The sequence below is a fragment of the Neurospora tetraspora genome (genome assembly GCF_033439725.1).
Source record: "Neurospora tetraspora strain CBS 560.94 chromosome Unknown B0H65scaffold_1, whole genome shotgun sequence".
Lineage (NCBI taxonomy): Eukaryota > Fungi > Ascomycota > Sordariomycetes > Sordariales > Sordariaceae > Neurospora > Neurospora tetraspora.
Window position 1 is genome coordinate 3,451,979 of NW_026944383.1, and position 18,441 is coordinate 3,470,419.

The window sequence follows — 18,441 nt, forward strand, 5'->3', positions numbered from 1 at the left end:
CCGTCACAGCCTGGCTGGCGTCAATGGGCTGGCGGTCGTGTACATGTCATGTATAATAAAGAATCTGTCATTGAATTGCATGTTAGGATACCCGGAAGGGGACCGCATGCCGATCCGCTTCCAGGTTCTGCTCTCTTCATCTGTTCAAAACTGACATCCCGGGATGGGTCAAAAGGGTGCATTGAGGCTCAAGAGATGTAATTGTTGCCATACATTGCCTAAGGATGAACTCCCGGATATCCAATGCGTTGGACATCACGGCGAGGAACGCCGAACCATTCGGTTTACTTTCCGATAGCGTCTTGGGACCGGCAGCCCGGGTGCCCGGCAACCGTACTGTTGGACCCACTTAAATTTTCAAACGTCGGCATAGCTCCCGGCGAGCTGAAACGTCAGACGTCAACCGAATCGGATCTTTCACACTGCCCTACCTCATCCGATCCGGGCCCTTCTCATCTCTCGCCGATCCGTTTTGGCTTTCAATCTTTTCTACAAAGCCATGTAGAATAGAGGACTTCGACCACAATGTCGACCGATCCGCAAACCCCGCTTACAGCGGGATCAATTCTCAACCTTGATGTGCTCTTCAACAACCCCGTCTTCGCCGGTGGCATGGGCCTCGCCGGCCTTGGCGCCGCCGCTGCCTTTGGTCGCCGGGCTGCCATCCGTGGTGCCGGACTACTGAAGCGTCAGATGCTGGTCAATGTCGAGATCAGCAAGCGTGATCCCTCATACAACTGGGTCCTTGCCTGGCTGGCGCTGCCGCGAGACAACACCGGCTTCATCGCCCAGCGACTGACGCGGCTCCGCAACCTCTCCGTCTCTACCACCACCAAGTCCATCAACCCCGGCGAGGACAAAGGGAGCTCGCATGCCGATTTCCGCGTGCAACCCGGCTTTGGGCGCCACATCATCCGGCACAAGCCCGGCGTGTACATCGCCGTGAACCGGGAGAAGGCGAGCACGACCCAGACGGCAACGGGTGAGCCCCACGAGATCTTGACCCTCACCCTCTTGTGGCCGCACCGCCATGTGCTGGGCGAGATCTTCACCGAGGCGCACCAGATGGCGCACCGCTTCCACGAAGGCAAGACGGTTGTCTACACGGCGAAGCGCATGGAGTGGATGCCGTTGGGCAAGCCCAGGCTCAAGCGGCCCCTTGGGAGCGTCATTCTCGACAAGGGCGTCAAGGAGAGCATCGTAGGCGATGTTAAGGAATTCTTGGCTGCCCAGCAGTGGTATACCGACAGAGGCGTGCCATACCGTCGTGGCTACCTTCTCTATGGCCCGCCCGGTACGGGCAAGACGTCCTTCATTCAAGCGCTCGCGGGCGAGTTGGATTATAGCGTTGCCATGATCAACCTCAGTGAGGTCGGTATCACGGACGATTTGCTGGCTCACCTGTTGACCCAACAGCCGGAGAAGAGCATTCTAGTGCTGGAGGACGTCGACGCCGCGCTCGTCAACCGGAGACCGAGGGACTCTGACGGCTACAGCGGCGGCACAGTGACGTTTTCCGGTCTGCTCAATGCCCTGGACGGTTTGGCTGCCGGCGAAAACCGGATAGCCTTCCTCACCACCAACCACATCGATCGCTTGGACCCGGCTCTGATCCGTCCGGGCCGTGTCGACATGATGATGCGCATTGGCGAGGCAACCAGGCACCAGGCTGCCGAGATGTGGGATCGCTACTATGGTGACATTGACACGGACCATTCTGGCCGCGAGAGGTTCCTTAACAGGCTGGACGAGCTCGGACTCTTTGGCGAGAACAACCAAGACCCGGAGGCCCCCAAGAGACATACTTCGACGGCGGCTATCCAGGGCCTGTTCCAGTTTAACAAGAATGATATGGAAGGTGCCATAAAGATGGCTGAAGGCTTGATTCCCCGGACCTTTGTGGCCGAAAACCCTCCAAATGATGGCAGCATGAAGTCTCCGGCATGAACGGGGATGAACGGCTTAGCACGAAATCATGTACGAATACCTGTATAACAACACATTGCCCGAGAATAGAAAGAATGATACCCATTATAGCAACTCGTCTTAGATGCTATGTTGAATGAAGTATTAAATCTGCTTTACTACCATTGTCATCATGTCAAGGCTATGTATGGTGTATCGTCTGCTCGGAAGTGAACATCAGTTCTAGAGAGCATGGTAGACGCGAGTAGCGGGCTCGAAGAAGAGTACAGTAGACGATACTTTCACTCATCCCTCTCGCCTGGAACTGTAGGTTGACTGTACAGACCCTGAACAGCCAGGACCATCCGAAGCCATCACTCGTTAGCGTCGTCGTTCCTTTCATCTCGACATTCCGCCTTGGACAATTCGCCTCTACCCGACCACAACATTCGGAGCGGCAGCACTTTCCGTCTTGGCATATTCATACAGCAACCCCACGCTCCCCACGCTCCCCAGGCCCTCGACGCGGGCGGGCAGAGCGTCAGAAGGATCAACGGTCGGCGTGCAGTGTCAAAAAGTGTTGAGAGGCTTGCCGGTTTAGACTCATACTGAAGGATTGTTCAGAGATCGTCGTGAATCGAGTGTGGCGCATTAACTGGACCGGTGGAACAGTGTCTCTGTAACTTGGCAATGGCAATTGCCGACCAGGACCTGGATAGAAATGATCTTTATCCTCAATAATCACTTTCCTACTTCAGGTCGAGTCCTCCTTAGCTTCGGACGAAGCCTTTGCGATCTTTGGCTCCCCTTCAGAGTCGAAACCAAGGGCATCCAATTCCCGGATGAGCTCATTGATCTTGATAACCTTGGCAATCTGTTCCGGCAACAAGGACTCTCCGCCATCCTTCTTGTCCTTCAGCTCCTTGGCCTGGCGGAGCTTCTTCTTCAAGTTCCGGGCCTTCTTCTCCCTCTCGGCTTCCGGGTCGACCTCTTCGGGCTTGGGTGCAGGGGCCGCTTCAGCAGCTGTCTTCTGGTCCTCGCCTTCTGTTTCGCCAGCGGCCTTGGCCTTTTTGCGCGCTTCCCGACGTTTGGCGTTTTTGTTGGCCGCCGCACTGGACTGCTGGTCCGACTTGTCCTCCTTCAATCCCTCTGCGCCCGGCACTGGGCCCTTGCCACGCTGGCGGAAGCCCTCGGCGGTGCGGTTCTTGTACACTTCAACATCCTCAGGCGGGCGGTAGCCGGGGCGGACCTTGATGGCTTTTCTGGTGCTTCCGTCGGCTCTCTTAGACTCGGGGATAACACGTTCGCCGTTTTTGTCGGTTATGATGCCGGAGTTTGTTGGCTGCGACATGGTTGAAGATGGTGGAGTTATTGATGGTTGATGAGGGGGGGTTCGGCTAGGGTTACGGCGATGCCGTTCGACAAAATAACTGATTCCCTATAACTTAGAGTCGCGAAGGTCGAGGAAGTGGTTGTGATGGTTGATTCGCCGGAGCTTGAAACTTGCTGCGTCGAGCTTGTTGCTTGCGCACAAGGCGATGTGTGCGGCCCGTCGGACACGTCAATTGGTAGTGTACCCCTGGGTGTGAGGTTGGCTTTTAATGGTCTGTAACGACGACGTTGTGGTTTCGAGGTTGATTCCACTTGCAGCATGGCACACTTGAGCCAGGCGCCAGCAGCCTTGGAGTCGTTTGGAGCAACTGGGTCATAGCTCCGACCAATCAGGGGAGCTGCATATGCTCCGGATGGTTCCGGCCGGCCGCCATCTGCGATCTTTCCAGGTTCCGCTGGGTCGGTTTTGTCCATCGCAACGAAAAACATCGTGATTGCTCGCGACGCCCTCTCCCGCACAACGTCACCGTTAGAGACGCAGCTGAACCAACGTTTACAGCCCCGGTAAATCTGTCAAAATGGTGAGCATTTCTCCGACCTCACGCCAATCCAGAGCGTGCCCATGCTAATCGCGCATTTCCTAGTCCGCTTTCTACAAGCAAGTATCCCCGCAACGCCGAGCGCATGCTCACAACACCTCGCACCCCCCATCGGCCCGGCACCGGCCCCGGCCCCGTCTCCAGGCCCAGACCCAACTCGAACACCGATAGCTAACCTACACCCCAGCCTCATCTTCCGCAACAACACCGCCTTCATCGGCGCTGTCTTCGTCGGTGCCTTCGCCTTCGAGCTGTACGTACCCACGACAGTCGGATGAACATATAGCAGGGAATCATGTGTCGCTGAACAATTACATCATCTAGGGCTTATGACAACGGCATGGACAAGGTCTGGGACAAGATCAACAAGGGGGTACGAGCCTACGACTGAATCGAGACTGGACTGGAACAGTTGCTGACAAGGAGAACAGCGCCAATGGAAGGACATCCGCCACAAGTACGTCCAGGATGAGGAGTAAACGAGACGACTTGGGAGCAACTTATCAAGACATGGAAACGCCGACTCGATGGGGATCAGACGACAGCCTCTGGGAGAAAGTGGGACGTGGTCGACGGCCATTGATTGCTAGAGGAATGGACGACTTTTCCTGACGATTCTGCCTACCAAGCCCCTATTTCACCTTACTGTACAAAATCAGAACTTTATCATGGCGAAAGACACCTAGACGAATGACCCATAGCCCGACTACAAGGCTCAAGAGCAACACCATTTACCAACCATCTCTGCCAGCTTTTGGAGCCGGGGAACCTCGACATCAAGCAAGCCCGGCGGCTGGCCGGCTCAGCCTGGATTTCGGACGCATGTGTGGGCAATGTTTGCTTTAAATCTCCCAGCGTTGCGTAGCAGGTTCAAGCGTTCGCTGAATTGCTCATGCGGCTCGAGCTGACCTTCGCAATCTTTGACGTCTTTATGCAGCGGCTTCGAGGGTCGGTCGGACGGCATGGATCTTTGCACACCAAGCGCCAGCGCCAGCCCCTGGCAAGCTACCTTAGCTGGCCCTGTGGCCTGTGGCATGCGGTATGTAGAGGTAGTAGATTATAGAGGTACCTACCGGCCGGTACTAGACATGGTAATAATTCGGTGATGGACTTCTACTTGAGTATGACCTACTAACTTTTGTTCTGTCCCTACTTCTACCGGTACACCGGGAGGAACACGATGGAATGAAAAATGATGCCTATCAATGTACGGTGCGGACGACGTCAGGACGGGAGGTTGGTAACAAGATGCTCGGTTACAGTGAAAGTACAAAGGTACTTGTGAGGGTAAGCGTAGCCCAGTCGTGGTGTTTAGTTGCTCCTTACCATAAGCAGTACCATTGTGTACGTCAAGAACCGGGCTTCACTCTTCCTACCTACCTAGGTGGTGTGAAAGAAAGTCCGGACACTGGGTCTGGTTTGGTGTAAGCGTGTCCGGACTATTTTCACATCACCTGCTACCCTCTACTTAGAGGCCTGAAGCGCAGCCCCGCCTGACGTACCTCTACGGGCGACAATGCACCTTCTTGTTAGCGACATACCGAAGTTCCAGGATCTGTCTCGCAAATGTCGATAAGGATATGATGGGAATGAGCTATGGCAACTGGAAAAAGTGTCAGGAGCTTCAAAATGGAGCCTCAAGTGTGCAATTTCGACCTACAAACATCGATCGCTCCGACGCGGAAATATCTACTTGTATCGAATTCGGCTGTTTGGCAAATGGCACCAACGGAACTCACAATGGATGAACAGCGGCCATAAAAGCCCGATAAGATCCCTCCACAGGATTTGCAATTGAGAAGGAACTCAGAAGAACGGTCCTGATGGTGTTGGTTAACAGAAGCCAAATCCATCGACGAGTCACAGAACGCCACCTTGACTTCACTCTTCAAAGCCAGCCCCACGAAAAAGGGAAAACTGCCCTGTAACCGCTGTTCGGTACCAACAAGAAGCCAAGACCGCTGCGTCTTAGTCAACAGCCCAGCTCGCCCAGGTACAAGGCCTGATATTCAAAAAGTCCGACTGCCCGCCCTCCGCTGCCAACAATCATACTGGACGGGAAGGGGAAGAAAGGACCAGAATACTACACTTTACAATCCAACTCCCACGTCACAAACCGAACCACATTCTTTGAGGCGGCGCCAACCATTCAAAGCTGATAAATACCAGGGTGCCTGTCTATCGCTGGCTCCGTCTACCCCGCGATCCCCTCTACCGTGCTGGTCATCGCCCTCAGCTCAGGCCCTCTTCTCGCCCATCTTCTTACCGGTCTGGAACCCTCCTCAAATTTCGAGCGCAAACAAGCGGTGGACGCTTCAGATAGGATCCTTGGATACATACTCCTACACCTCTCGTCAGTGATTATCATCATACCCTCAAGACACCGACACCATCGCATCCAACTCCCAAACACCGACCCTTGGACGACTTGTTAAGCACGACACTGACATACATCGACAAAGATCCCGCCTCAGAACCAGATAGCGCCACCTGGATGTCTATCTCGAGCGCTACATAGACCCGACCACCGACGATTCTTCCACCATGGAAGCCCAGATGTCGACACAGGAGCAGCAGCTCTGCCAGGCCTTGCTGGCGATGCCTGGCAAGTACCGATACCGCTACAGCGAAGAGGCATCGCGCGAACTTCTTCTCACTCTTTTCTGGTCTATGGCCGGTGGTAAAGATGAATACATGAAGCTCTTCTTTCCCAACGGGGACCCACGAACTAGTTCCCTCAAGCTCAGGGATGTCCAAGGAGCGGTCGAGGGCGCCGAATACACCGAAGCCGCGCGTGGCAAGGCCTGCGGTCACATCTTCAAACAAGGAGAAGCATCGTACGCGTGCAAGACTTGTAGCGCAGACGATACCTGCTGCCTGTGCAGCAAGTGCTTCGAAGCCACCGACCACACAGGCCATATGGTCCGCATCAGTATCTCGCCCGGAAACAGCGGGTGTTGCGATTGCGGAGATTTGGAAGCGTGGAAGCGGCCCATGTTCTGCACAATACATTCCATGTGGGAGGGCGACCGCGGTAAGGGCAAAGGAAAAGCGACAGATCTTCCGGAGGATCTGGTCAGGAATATCAGGATGACCATCGGCCGCGTCTTCGACTACATGTGCGACGTCATCTCTTGTGCCCCCGAGCAGCTTCGCCAAACCAAAACCATCCAGTCTATTCAGGAGGATGAGAGGCTCTCGAGGTTATCGTCGACCTATTGCGGTGGAGAGACCGACTCGCCAGGGGAATATGCCGTTCTGCTGTGGAATGATGAGAAGCACACCGTGGTCGACGTGCGTGACCAAGTGGCTCGGGCTTGCAACACTACGCTGGCTAACGGCTTGAAAGCTGCTTACGAGACCGATGCCATTGGTAGGAGTATCCTGATGTACGACAGCAGTCTGGAAAAGCTGCTCGAAGTAGCCGAGATACTGGAGAGGATAAGGGTTACCGTCACCATCCGCTCTTCCAGGGATACCTTCAGAGAGCAAATGTGCGGCACGATAATTGAGTGGCTTAGAGATATCTCCGGCTGCCAAGTTGGCCATGACCATCAGATTTTGAGAAACATCGTGTGCGAGGAAATGCTTAAGCCTTGGAGGAAAGGTAGCCCTGCGGCCCATGCCATTGTCGGCAAGGACGGCATTGACGATGAAGACCGCATTGACCAAGAAGAGAACGTACCAAGCGGGTTCTACGAGCAGCAGGGCAGGCTTTTGCTTCAGGCACGTCAAGCTGCCCGTAGGATGGCAGAGGCTCGTGAGGCTGGCGATGATGAAGGGGACGAAGATGATGAAGACGGGGATGATGAGATCATTGTCTCTGGTGGAGAGATGGATGAAGATGAGGAGGATGACGAGGATGTCATGATGCTTGACGAACAGGGTGATACAGCCGGGGATGATGTTGCCATGACGGACTGGCGAGAAGTCCGGGTGGTGCAGGTAGCCCCGGCCGCTGCTGGTGGCCATCCTCCTCCGCCACCCCCCCCTCCGGCACCGGCTACTACTACGGCCCACCGCCGAACCATTCGGGAACGTGAGCATACTCCTGATGATTCCGATACCGCCGAGCCGCTTATCGCGCCGAATATCTACACCAAGGCCCACCTCGACATCCCCAAGACCCCAGGCAGTCCAAAAGCCAAGACAACGCCTCCAAATCCTGGACGTTACTGGTTGCAGACTCCTGCCGGCTATGTGGAAGAGAAGAACATTCCGGTTGCCGAAGACCTTTTCGAGCGTGTCCGTCTAGACTGGCTGATATTATTTGACCTGCGGATGTGGAAGAAGGTTCGCTGTGATCTTCGGTCATTATACATTTCAACCGTCGTCACAATCCCCGAGTTCAAACGTGTACTTGGCTTGCGGTTTGCTGGCCTCTACACCACCTTGGCTCAGTTGTACCTCATTGGCGATCGTGAGCCTGATCACTCCATTATCAACATCTCCTTGCAGATGTTGACAACTCCTTCCATCACTGCTGAAATCGTTGAGCGGGGAAATTTCCTTACCAGTCTGATGGCCATTCTTTACACTTTCCTGACCACTCGTCAAGTGGGACACCCTTGGGACGTGGCAAGCAACGCAGTTTTGTCCTTCGATTCAGGCTCGGTTACGAACCGGCGCATGTATCATTTCTTCCTAGATCTCAAGTATCTCTTTGGGTCTCCGCATGTGCAGGAACGCCTTCGGACAGAGGAGCGGTATATGATGCAGTTCCTCGATCTCGTCAAGTTACATCAAGGCATTTGCCCGAACGTCCGGGCTGTCGGTGAACACGTCGAGTATGAGACAGATAGTTGGATCAGCGCATCTCTTGTCACACGCGAGATCAACCGACTTTGCAGACAGTTCGCCCAATCCTTCCGGAACGTCAAGGAACACGGTTTGCAGTATGTCAATAATGCGATCAGACTGGCTGCAAAGATTACCATCATCAACTCCCTTGGTGCTGAGCGTCACCGGTTTAACCAGTCGGAAATCAAAGAAGAGATTTCGTTCAGAAACCTTACAGATTTTGAGTTTGAGCCAACCGGGCGAAGCTTCAAGGTCGTCCACTTTGTGGTGGAAGAGCAGCCCATCAGTTTCCATCATGCTCTTCACTACACCTTATCGTGGCTTATCGAGTGTGGCAAGTCGATGAGCATTGACGACCTGCGGAAGCTCCTTACTTTCGAAACCAGCGACTTGCTAGCAAAGCCTCAGCCAATGGGTCGAAAGTCCATGCCTCGCGGTAACTTCACACCGGAAGATTACCTCCTTGCGGCCTTTGATTTCCCGCTCAGGGTATGTGCTTGGCTTGCGCAGATGAAAGCGGGCATGTGGGTCAGGAATGGTTTGAGCTTGCGTCACCAAGGAGGGACTTACCGCGGTGTGAGCCAAAGAGATGTTTCCCATAATAGGGACGTATTTCTGTTGCAGACCGCTCTTGTTGTCTGTGACCCAAGCCGCGTTCTTGCCTCGATTGTCGACCGCTACGGCATGGAGAAGTGGATCAAAGGGTTCTTCGAACAAAAATCCAAGGCGCAAGATGACAGTCAACATTTGGATGTTGTGGAAGACATGCTTCATCTGCTCGTTGTCCTCGTCAGCGACCGTACATCTCTTACGCAAAATGAGGATGAAGCTAGTCCTCCCAACGCGGCCATGCGTCTCAAAGCCAGCCCTCTCATTGCGGCCATGCGTCGTGACCTCACGCACGTCCTTTGCTTTAAACCGTTGTCGTTCTCGGAGATCTGCAACAAACTGCCGGACAAGTTTCACGAACATGAGGACTTCCACAAGCTGTTGGACGAGATGACCATCTACAAGGCACCCGAAGGGCTGACAGATGTTGGCACATTCGAGCTCAAGCCGGAGTACATTGAGGATGTGGATCCTTACATCGCCCACTATAACAAGAACCAACGCGAAGAGTCAGAAATGGCATGGCGCAAGTGCATGGCTAAGAAGACCGGCCAGCCGGTCGAGGATGTCGTGTATGAACCCAATCTTCGTCCAATTACTTCTGGGGTCTTTGCCGGGCTGTCCGATTTCACAAGGACCGGCATGTTCGTCCAGATTATCTACTACTCCCTGCTCTATACTCTCTCATCCTCCAAGTTTACGCCCCAGGTCCCCACGACTCGGGTTGAGACCTTCCTTCAAGTCGTCCTGCATCTGATCTTGATCGCCATCAAGGAAGATAAAACAGGTGAGCAGGATGGTCAGCGACCGTCATTCATCTCTCGTTCTCTCAGTCACCAGGCGCGCAGCAACTTCATGCCAGAGAACCCTACGGCAAAGACGATCGTGGCACTCTTGAACCTACTTACTGTCGAAGATGCTTTCAAGACGGTTCACCCCAAGATCAACCTGATTCTGAAGAAGATGCGGCAACAGCGGCCCCACGAGTTCGAGGCTGCTTACCATAACCTTGGTCTCTCAGTAGACCATATCGACGCTGGCTTGCACGGCAGCCAGAACACTGATGAGGAGCGCGAGAAGAAGAAGAAGGCTGCACTCGCCCGTCAAGCTCGTGTTATGGCACAGTTCCAGGCCCAGCAAAAGAGTTTCATGGAGAAGCAGGGAGAGATCGACTGGGGTGATGTGGACGATATCGATGAGGATGAGGACATGCCAGCTGCCGAGGAGCATAAGAACTATTGGAAGTATCCATCAGGGACATGCATTCTTTGCCAGGAAGACACAGATGATCGTCGTCTTTACGGATCCTTCGCCTTCTTCACCGAGAGCAACATTTATCGGCAGACTGATCTCCAGGATCCGGATTTCGTGAGGGAAGCGTTCAAGACACCTGAAAACTTGGACAGGTCTGCCGAGAGTATCCGGCCCTTTGGAGTTGCCCATGAGAACCGCCAGATTGTTCAAAAGGTTAACCAGGAGGGAAAGATATTTGAGGCTGAGCGCTGCGTCATCGGCAAAGGCTTCCCGTCGCACCTGTCTCGTTCCGGCCCTGTTTCGACTGGGTGCGGCCATATCATGCATTATGGATGCTTCGAAGCATACTTTGATGCCACTGTACGCCGTCATAACCAACAGATCGCAAGACACCCCCCTGAGGACACGAGTAGGCTGGAGTTTGTGTGCCCCTTGTGCAAGGCCCTAGGCAATGCATTCCTCCCCATCGTCTGGAAAGGGCAAGAAGAATCTTATCCCGGTCCATTGTCACCAACTGAGTTATTCAACCCATGGCTGGACAAACAGCTGCATTCTGCATATTATGTCCTGGGAGCGGCAAGGCCTCCAGACCAAATCCAGCATTCGTTTGCAACGTACACGTCGAGGACAATGGTCCACAATCTTGCTGAAGATTCGTCTCAGCTGTTTGGTGATGCCTGGGTAGACCTGGGGGCCCGCTCAAGGTCAAGCGGGACGCCATTCAGTGACTCCTTTTCGATTATCTCAGCTACTGAGGTTAGCAGCCGAGGGGCTACTCCTGCTGAGGGGAACAGCATGATGAGAGAGCTGGTCTCTGCGTACCGTCGTCTTCGAGATACCTTGCGGAAAAACGGCATCAACTCGCACCATGACCTTCCGGAGACTGTGCGAGATGATGAGCTGGCCTGCAGTGATGCTCTGGCTCGCTCGGTGGGCATTTCTATTGCAGCTATTGAGATTCAGCAGCGCGGGGTGGAAGCGGACTATGGAATGACCTTACTTGAGAAGATTCCTGAACAAGTCCTTACCCACCTCCGTATCCTGACTGAGACCGTAACGACTTTCATTACTGTAGGCGGACTTAGAGAGGCCGGAGACAACAGGATCGACACCGAGTTCCGGAGAGACAGCGAACGTCAGCATTGCCAGCTGTTCATTGCACAATATAAGGATGCTGAAACCGACAGCGCCAGACAACCTTATCAGGAGTATCCTCCGCTTCTCAGCCAAGATCCTTTCGTTTTCTTGTGCGAATGTGTCTTTGGCGTTGTCCCGGCACAAAAGTTTGAAATCGCCCACATCGTGAGGCTTTGCTACCTTGCCGAGATCACCAAAGTAGTTTACCACATGGGTCGCAACATGCCTGCCACTATGTGGCTGTCGAAGATTTTCAGCGACCGCAAAGACGAAATGTCGCCTGAACTGGCTAACTTTGCTTCCTTCTGCGAGACAGTCGTACGAATGGACTTGGGCTTTTCTGAGAGGTACAGGGTCCAAAGTTCTGTTGGGGAGAACAAGGCGTTCGACCAGCCTGGATTGGACAGCTGGGAGGGTTGGTACCGGTTCATCAGGAACTATGCACTTACGTTCCTTCGCAAGTGCGCCATCCTACTTTACGCAAAGTACAACGTCGACTTCAACAGCCGTGTCTCGCCCAATCCCGAGCAGAAGGAACTCGAACGCCTCACCGAGACACTGAAACTTCCCTCGTTCGACGCAATGCTGGCTTCCCTCACGCCGAACTCCCGAACCTCCCAGCTCGTATCTGGCTGGATAGAGCATCAGACGTGCTGGGACGCAGAGCATCCAACCCTCGCCGCTGACAACAAGACGTTGTTGCCTCCATCAGCAGTGGTGAGCCACCCAGGCATATTCGAGCTTGTCGGCCTTCCTACGAACTATGCTACGCTCATCGAGGAGTGCACGCGGAGGAAGTGTCCAACCAAGGGCAAAGACATCTCCGACCCTATGCTCTGTCTCTTCTGCGGAGATTTGTTCTGTGGTCAGAGCATCTGTTGCGCGGTGGAGGATAGGGAAGGACGAGGCAAAACCATGAGGATTGGCGGTTGCCAGCAACACATGAGAAAGTAGGTTCTACCATCCATCGCATCACCTTTCATCACCTTTCACCACCTTTCACCACCTTTGACTCCCTTTATTTACCACACTTACCCCCTCCTCCCTCCATTCTACTCACCCTAGATACTAACGCCTTAACTTTCACCAGGTGCCAAAAGAACGTAGGACTCTTCCTCAACATCAGAAGGTGCTGCATCTTCTACCTCCATCGCCTTTCAGGCTCCTTCAGCAACGCACCCTACATCGACAAGTACGGCGAGGTGGATCTGGGCCTCCGTCATGGACGGCTGCTGTATCTCCACCAGAAGCGGTATGACTCCATGTTGCGCAACCTGTGGCTCAGCCATGGCATTCAGAGCTTCATCAGCCGTAAGCTTGAAGGGGATATCAATAATGGCGGATGGGAGACGCTCTAAGAAAAGGAAATTGGTGTGTGATATCTGAGGAAGGAGCGAGCGATGGTTGTGGGTGCAGTGCAGTGCAGTGTTTTAGGCGGGAAACGGAATATCATTACATGGCGTTATCCTTTTATCACATGGTGGATTGGAGGGGTGCTTGCGTTGGCTTTGATGTACCATCTTTATGGATAGCAAAACTTTAGGAGGTAGTGCCTCCAGCGACTTATTCTTTTCGCTATCTTGGGCAGTCATTATGCATTCTTATCACACCCGGTTGTACGCGGAAAAGCAGGCGAACAGTAACGTACTTGGGGAGTTTGAACTTTTGTTTAGTTAGATTGGTAGACACGAGAGCACTCAACTGGGCATTATTTCAAATTATATCCCATTAACCACGACACGGAACAACAAATGATAGATATTGCCGTGGTAAATCATCACATTTCCTGAAAGTCCTCTATATCTTTCTTCCTATATCGGTGGAAGATAATCGTATATGCAAAACCAAAACGTGCAACTGTAAAGGGGTATTATAGACTTCGTGAACCACAAAAATGCCAGCAAACAACAACATCCAGACCCTTTCGGTATCTACCCGTAAACCCTTTTGAAAACCCATGATCCGAGCCACATTAGATATAATAATCCTGTCCCGTTTTCCCGTCCCCCTTTTATGCAAAAAAAGTTCTTATAACCATCGCTTGCGTTCAATGCATCATCATTTTTCGACACTCAAAAAAACACAACATGCTCCGCTCATCCACTCCAAAAATCATACCGACGACGAGCCTTCCTTCCGAGAATCAACCAGTTCATAAGGAGGTAGTGACGTCCCCAGTGGTCGTGAACCCGTCCCCGTAGATCCATCAGAAGTGTTACCGCCCTCAAAGTTCTCTTGACTTTGCGACATAGGCGTAGGAGGCGTAACAACAGGCTCAACGCCCTTGATAGAAGACGTAGTAGCAGTGAACTCGGCCCTAGCCTCCACATTGGCAATAGCGCTCTGCAGCGCGCTCGTCAAGTCGACGTGGAACAGCGGCCTGTTGATGCCGTGCACGGCAACGGTGCGGCCACCACTGCCGAACCGCGAGCGAGCAGCGGCAGCAACGGGTATCCTTTCGGAGCCGGAGGCGGTGGCCTTGAGGTTGCCAACGGCTTCGGTGTCATCGGTGTTGGATCCGGATTCGATGTCCATCGACGAGCCCCGCTGCTGTTGCTGCTGTTGAGCAACACGTCCGCGAGCGGACAAGGTAGGGCCGAATTCCTTCTCGTTGACTTCTTGCTCTGCCGTCGCCGCAGCGCTCTGCTCGCCGCCGATCTCGGCCACGCTGAAGATGGACTTCCATCTGCGGATCTGGCCGTCCGGCAAGGCCGAGGGGTAGCCGAAGCCGGCGGAGACGAGGGCGCGCTTGGTCCAGCGGTTGCTGATGCAGGCGACGTGCCAGTCAACGGCGTCCGGGCTCGCGTACCGGTCGAGCTGGTTGCGCACGTCGATGAGCTGTTGGATCGAGGTGATGTCGATGTTGTTGACGGAGCTGAAGTCGAGGATGATGGCCTTCAGGGTGGGGAGGTGCACGTCGACGCCGACTTCGTTCGAGTCGATGCCGGCGCGCGCGGCGGCTTTCAGGTTGCGCTTGGATGGGCCGGGGTCGTTCCAGGGTCGGTCGCCGGGCCGGTCAAAGTGCGAGAGCGTGGTGCGACGCGTGTTCTTGTGGATGTACCGGACCATGTACTCGAGCGTGTGGCTGGCGTTGGGGTAGTTGAAGCCTTCGGAGAAGCGGTAGATGAAGATGCCCGGGTAGGGGTTGTCCAGCTCGATTTCCGGGTTGGAGCCGTCCGCGTGCGTGATGGGGAGGAAGATGTTGCGGTAGGGGGCATCTAGCGAGCTACTGCCGGTGAAGGTGCCGTAGCCTTCGTTCATGGGCTTCCGGGGATCATCGCCGATAACGTGGTCGCCGAGGACGGAATGGACCTTGATGCGACCCAGGAAGCGGCCCTGAGCCTTAAGAATGCGGAAGAGGAGGACGGCGAAAGACAGACAGACTGTACAGTAGATACCGTTCTCGATGGTGGAGAAGACGGTGACAAAAACGCCGACGAAGAAGATGATAACTTCGAGGGGCGAGACGAGCCAGAACCGGTAGATGGTGTTGGGGGGTGTGATCAGATCGCCGACAGCATGGATAATGACGGCAGCTAGCGATGCGTTCGGAATGTAGTAGAATACGGCAGGCAAGGCGTAAATAGCCAGCAACACCACGATGGCGGTGATGACACCGGCGAAGGGCGTGCGTACGCCCGCCTTGGACTTGACGGCAGTACGACTGAACGAGCCTGTTGCAGCGTAGCCACCAAGGAAGGGGCCCAGCATGTTAGCGACACCAATGGCCACCATTTCCTGGGAAGGGTTAATAGTATAGTTGTTGATACGGCCGAACGACTTTGCGATGGCGATGTGCTCGATCAACAAGACAATGACGGCGGCAGGCAGAGAGCCAGCAAGCTTGCTTGCGAGTGGCTTGGTGAGTACGGGAACAGCTGCATTCTTGAAACCTATTTGATATAGTCAGTACTGGCTCACTGATGGAAAGTATGTGAGTGGAAAATACCTCTGGGAACGTCAAAGAGAATCTTGAACTTCGAAGTTCCTCTAGGGAGGTCCTTGTTGGCCAACCAACTGATCATGGTGTACAAGAGAATCACAAAGACGGTTCTCAATGTCGAAAGGAAGAAGGCCATTCGCTGGTGTTGCGGCCAACGCTTGGCAACATAGTTGCAAAGCGACCGGATACCGTAAAGCATGAAAAGTGCTGACAAGCCCATTGCAGCATCCAGCTTGGTACGAGGTAAGCCTTGCAAGGTGTGGATGAAGACCAAATACGCCGGATCTCTGGTTGAAAAGCCCTTGATGCCCATCAAGGTAGGGAACTGTCCGACGGCAATGTTGAGGGCCGAGCCGGTCATGAATGCCGAAAGAGCAGTAAGCGAGATGATATCGACAATCCAACCGCACCGAATCAGGCCGATGAAAAGCACAACGGCGCCGGCGAGGATAGACAGAGCAGAAGCGATAACATGGGCCGGAATGTCGGGAAGCTCCGCCATGACGTTAGCAACGACACCGCCGGTCAGCGAGGAAAGGACGGCGACGGGGCCAATCGTAATATCTTTCGAAGTGGCAAAGAACCAGTAGGTCAAGACGCCCATGAAGGAAGAGTAAAGACCAAACTGGGGCTCAAGGTTGGCAAGCTGGGCATAGGCCATGCCCTGTGGAATGACAATGGCACCGATAGTAATACCTAGGCAAGGAGTAAGCAATACTGAGATTGGATAGCACATGGACAAGGGATGTATGATCTTACCGGCTACAAGGTCGCCTGCGAACCATTGTAGGTTATAGTGACTAATCCAAGATGTAAAGGGAAAGAGGGAAAGAATGTAGTCCCCCAACTGCTTTCCAGAAGGGACAATTTCCCTCAAGAACTCGGCTGTATGAGGTGGTTCTTCCACGAAGGAACTGGTTGTATGGTTGGATATGATGGACTCGCCCCGAGTAACCTCATCGTACGGGTCTTTGTCTTGAAGTTTGATGCCAAGTGCTTTGGCTGTGAAGCGCCCGGCCTTGCCCCAGGCCGTAGACATCTTGACGGCTTGGTCCTTCTGTTATAACAATGGGAACGATTGTTGACAAGAGGATGATGATGTCTGATACCGTATACTGGTTCAAGATATGGTCCGTGCTGGTTCCGGCTGTATCAAGGAGATCCTAGCTTGCCAAAAAGGTTTTGCATGGACCAAGGTGGGAAGTTGCTCTCAAGATGGTTGGTCCGGGGAAATATCCAATGGGGAAGATAACGTCGAATATGTATATCGCACAGATGTAAAAGCCCGTAGTTGCGCTCGAAACTCGTTGAGAGAGGAAGTGGAACTAGTGGAAGGTCGAAATCGAAGTCGAAGACGAGCCGGTCGAAGTCTAGGTCGATGTTGAAGATCGATCTATATTGTGTGCCTAAAGGCTGGAGGTGGCAACAAAGGGCCAGATGAGATGATGAAAACCGCTGCCGTTAAACATGAGATGATTCGAGTAAGGGAAAGCAGAAACAGGGACATGGAAAAGTATAAAAGGGCAAGCAAAGCTATACTAGGAAAAAGCCGACACAGGCGGCATTGAGGCGTCGGGTTGCTCGAACGAACCGGGGTGTGGGGGGCCGGGGTGAGGAAGGGAGGAAGTGCACGGAATCTGTTTACAGCTGCAGAAGAGGCAGAAAGTGCAGGGAAGCGGAGTTCAGGAGGCGTGGTAGAGCGCAGAAAGGTGGGCACTCCCATGATGACGTGATCGGCCTTTGCCCTTTCAACTCTAGTATTGAAAAGCTTATACACACTTTGCTCGCGGTTCCGCTGCTGATTTCCACTCTAGCCACTGTACGAGTGGTTGTAACTGGCATGCCGAGCCTCAGGAGAGACCGGCCTTCCGTCTGCCATGTCTCCGCGGTCGGTATTCGGGGGCGGGGGACGCCGGTAGTTGAGAGGTTGAGATGATTGAAGGTGGTCATCTCAACTCTCACCGCGCTGGGTTCGCGGAGAGGACTGCTGCTTGTGGGAGCTCCCGCTCTCCCGCACATGGGACGGTCTGCTCGGAGTTTCATGTAATGGTCATCAATATCTCCCTCCCATGGAGACAACAGTGCCTGCTTTTTAGCGTACCAAACGGTAGATGATCATGCTTGGATATGGATACGTCTTTCTACCACTAGGGCCTCCGATGGGATGGGAGCTTCACATGCAGCTGGGCGTCCGCACGTGTATATATAGCCCCGGTCACTGGATGTCATTGTCCCACGGCGGGATGATGCAAAAGACGACGGGAAGAGACACTTGCACTGCACCCCACGGAAGCCATCAGCAACAACCATGCAAAATGTGACCTTCCCCAAGTGCGAGAATGGCTGAAAACATGGAGATGTGCAGTCGTGGAGGTGTGATGGATCATGGGAGTTTGTCAGAGCTGGATGTCAAGGGTGTTGTGTGGGAGGCTCGAAAGGAGGGGCCGGCTGCAAGCGGCGAAGACGCAACTTTGACCATCGATGGTGCAATTGCAGCCGCAAAGCCTGTCGATCGAGTGTAAGCTTCCCGTTGGACGTCTCGGTGCCGTGCCTAGCTCCCGATCGTCCACATCCAACGCTACCCTAGACCTGCTTACAAAAGCATCAGAGGTGTTTTTTTCCAGAAGTGTCGCAACCACAATCAACACCCATCATGAACACCATCTCACTAACCATTGAGGTGTCAAGCTCGATATTCAGCCTGTGTGCTTTTTGGTAAACAACTGGCCTGAAGTTCTTCACAGCCCAGGTATTTGGAGGGATACTAGAGCTACGACTGCCACTCGGCTGGTTCCGACCTCAGACCTCCTTCTAGAGCAAAGGTCAAGGTGAAGGGTTGGTCCTGGTAGGTGACTCGTGTTT

The 18,441-nt window shown here is 53.7% G+C and overlaps 5 protein-coding genes across 5 annotated transcripts; 3 read left to right on the forward strand and 2 right to left on the reverse strand.

The window, feature by feature from the left end:
- Positions 1-242: 242 nt before the first annotated feature.
- B0H65DRAFT_30789 (BCS1 N terminal-domain-containing protein) lies at positions 243-2,287 on the forward strand. The gene has a single exon (XM_062823245.1). It carries the CDS (start codon positions 526-528, stop codon positions 1,945-1,947), a length of 1,422 nt encoding a protein of 473 aa, XP_062686342.1. The 5' UTR covers positions 243-525; the 3' UTR covers positions 1,948-2,287.
- A 372-nt stretch (positions 2,288-2,659) lies between these two features.
- B0H65DRAFT_413994 (uncharacterized protein) lies at positions 2,660-3,256 on the reverse strand (the record flags this gene model as incomplete). Its single annotated transcript, XM_062823881.1, has 1 exon — positions 2,660-3,256. The coding sequence occupies one exon, from the start codon at positions 3,254-3,256 to the stop codon at positions 2,660-2,662; it is 597 nt and encodes a 198-aa protein (XP_062686343.1).
- A 559-nt stretch (positions 3,257-3,815) lies between these two features.
- B0H65DRAFT_544247 (ubiquinol-cytochrome C reductase) lies at positions 3,816-4,315 on the forward strand (the record flags this gene model as incomplete). The annotated part of the gene is made up of 4 exons (XM_062829277.1): positions 3,816-3,853; positions 4,024-4,089; positions 4,161-4,209; positions 4,268-4,315. The coding sequence occupies 4 exons, from the start codon at positions 3,816-3,818 to the stop codon at positions 4,313-4,315; spliced, it is 201 nt and encodes a 66-aa protein (XP_062686344.1).
- A 1,720-nt stretch (positions 4,316-6,035) lies between these two features.
- B0H65DRAFT_30795 (uncharacterized protein) lies at positions 6,036-13,372 on the forward strand. The gene is made up of 2 exons (XM_062823248.1): positions 6,036-12,586; positions 12,727-13,372. The coding sequence occupies exons 1-2, from the start codon at positions 6,381-6,383 to the stop codon at positions 12,992-12,994; spliced, it is 6,474 nt and encodes a 2,157-aa protein (XP_062686345.1). The 5' UTR covers positions 6,036-6,380; the 3' UTR covers positions 12,995-13,372.
- Positions 13,373-13,400: 28 nt separating this feature from the next.
- Positions 13,401-16,992, reverse strand: B0H65DRAFT_30947 (sulfate transporter family-domain-containing protein). The gene is made up of 3 exons (XM_062823272.1): positions 16,339-16,992; positions 15,586-16,275; positions 13,401-15,529 (listed from the first exon to the last, which is right to left on the reverse strand). Exons 1-3 carry the CDS (start codon positions 16,616-16,618, stop codon positions 13,749-13,751), a joined length of 2,751 nt encoding a protein of 916 aa, XP_062686346.1. The 5' UTR covers positions 16,619-16,992; the 3' UTR covers positions 13,401-13,748.
- Between the last annotated feature and the right edge of the window lie 1,449 nt (positions 16,993-18,441).

Coding starts and splice junctions, on each gene's coding strand:
- B0H65DRAFT_30795 (XM_062823248.1), top strand. CDS start 6,381: ATGGAAGCCCAGATGTCGACACAGGAGCAGCAGCTCTGCCAGGCCTTG. Junction 12,587..12,726: donor TGCCAGCAACACATGAGAAA/GTAGGTTCTACC, acceptor AACTTTCACCAG/GTGCCAAAAGAACGTAGGAC.
- B0H65DRAFT_30789 (XM_062823245.1), top strand. CDS start 526: ATGTCGACCGATCCGCAAACCCCGCTTACAGCGGGATCAATTCTCAAC.
- B0H65DRAFT_30947 (XM_062823272.1), bottom strand. CDS start 16,618: ATGTCTACGGCCTGGGGCAAGGCCGGGCGCTTCACAGCCAAAGCACTT. Junction 16,276..16,338: donor CGCAGGCGACCTTGTAGCCG/GTAAGATCATAC, acceptor CTCCTTGCCTAG/GTATTACTATCGGTGCCATT. Junction 15,530..15,585: donor TCTCTTTGACGTTCCCAGAG/GTATTTTCCACT, acceptor TATATCAAATAG/GTTTCAAGAATGCAGCTGTT.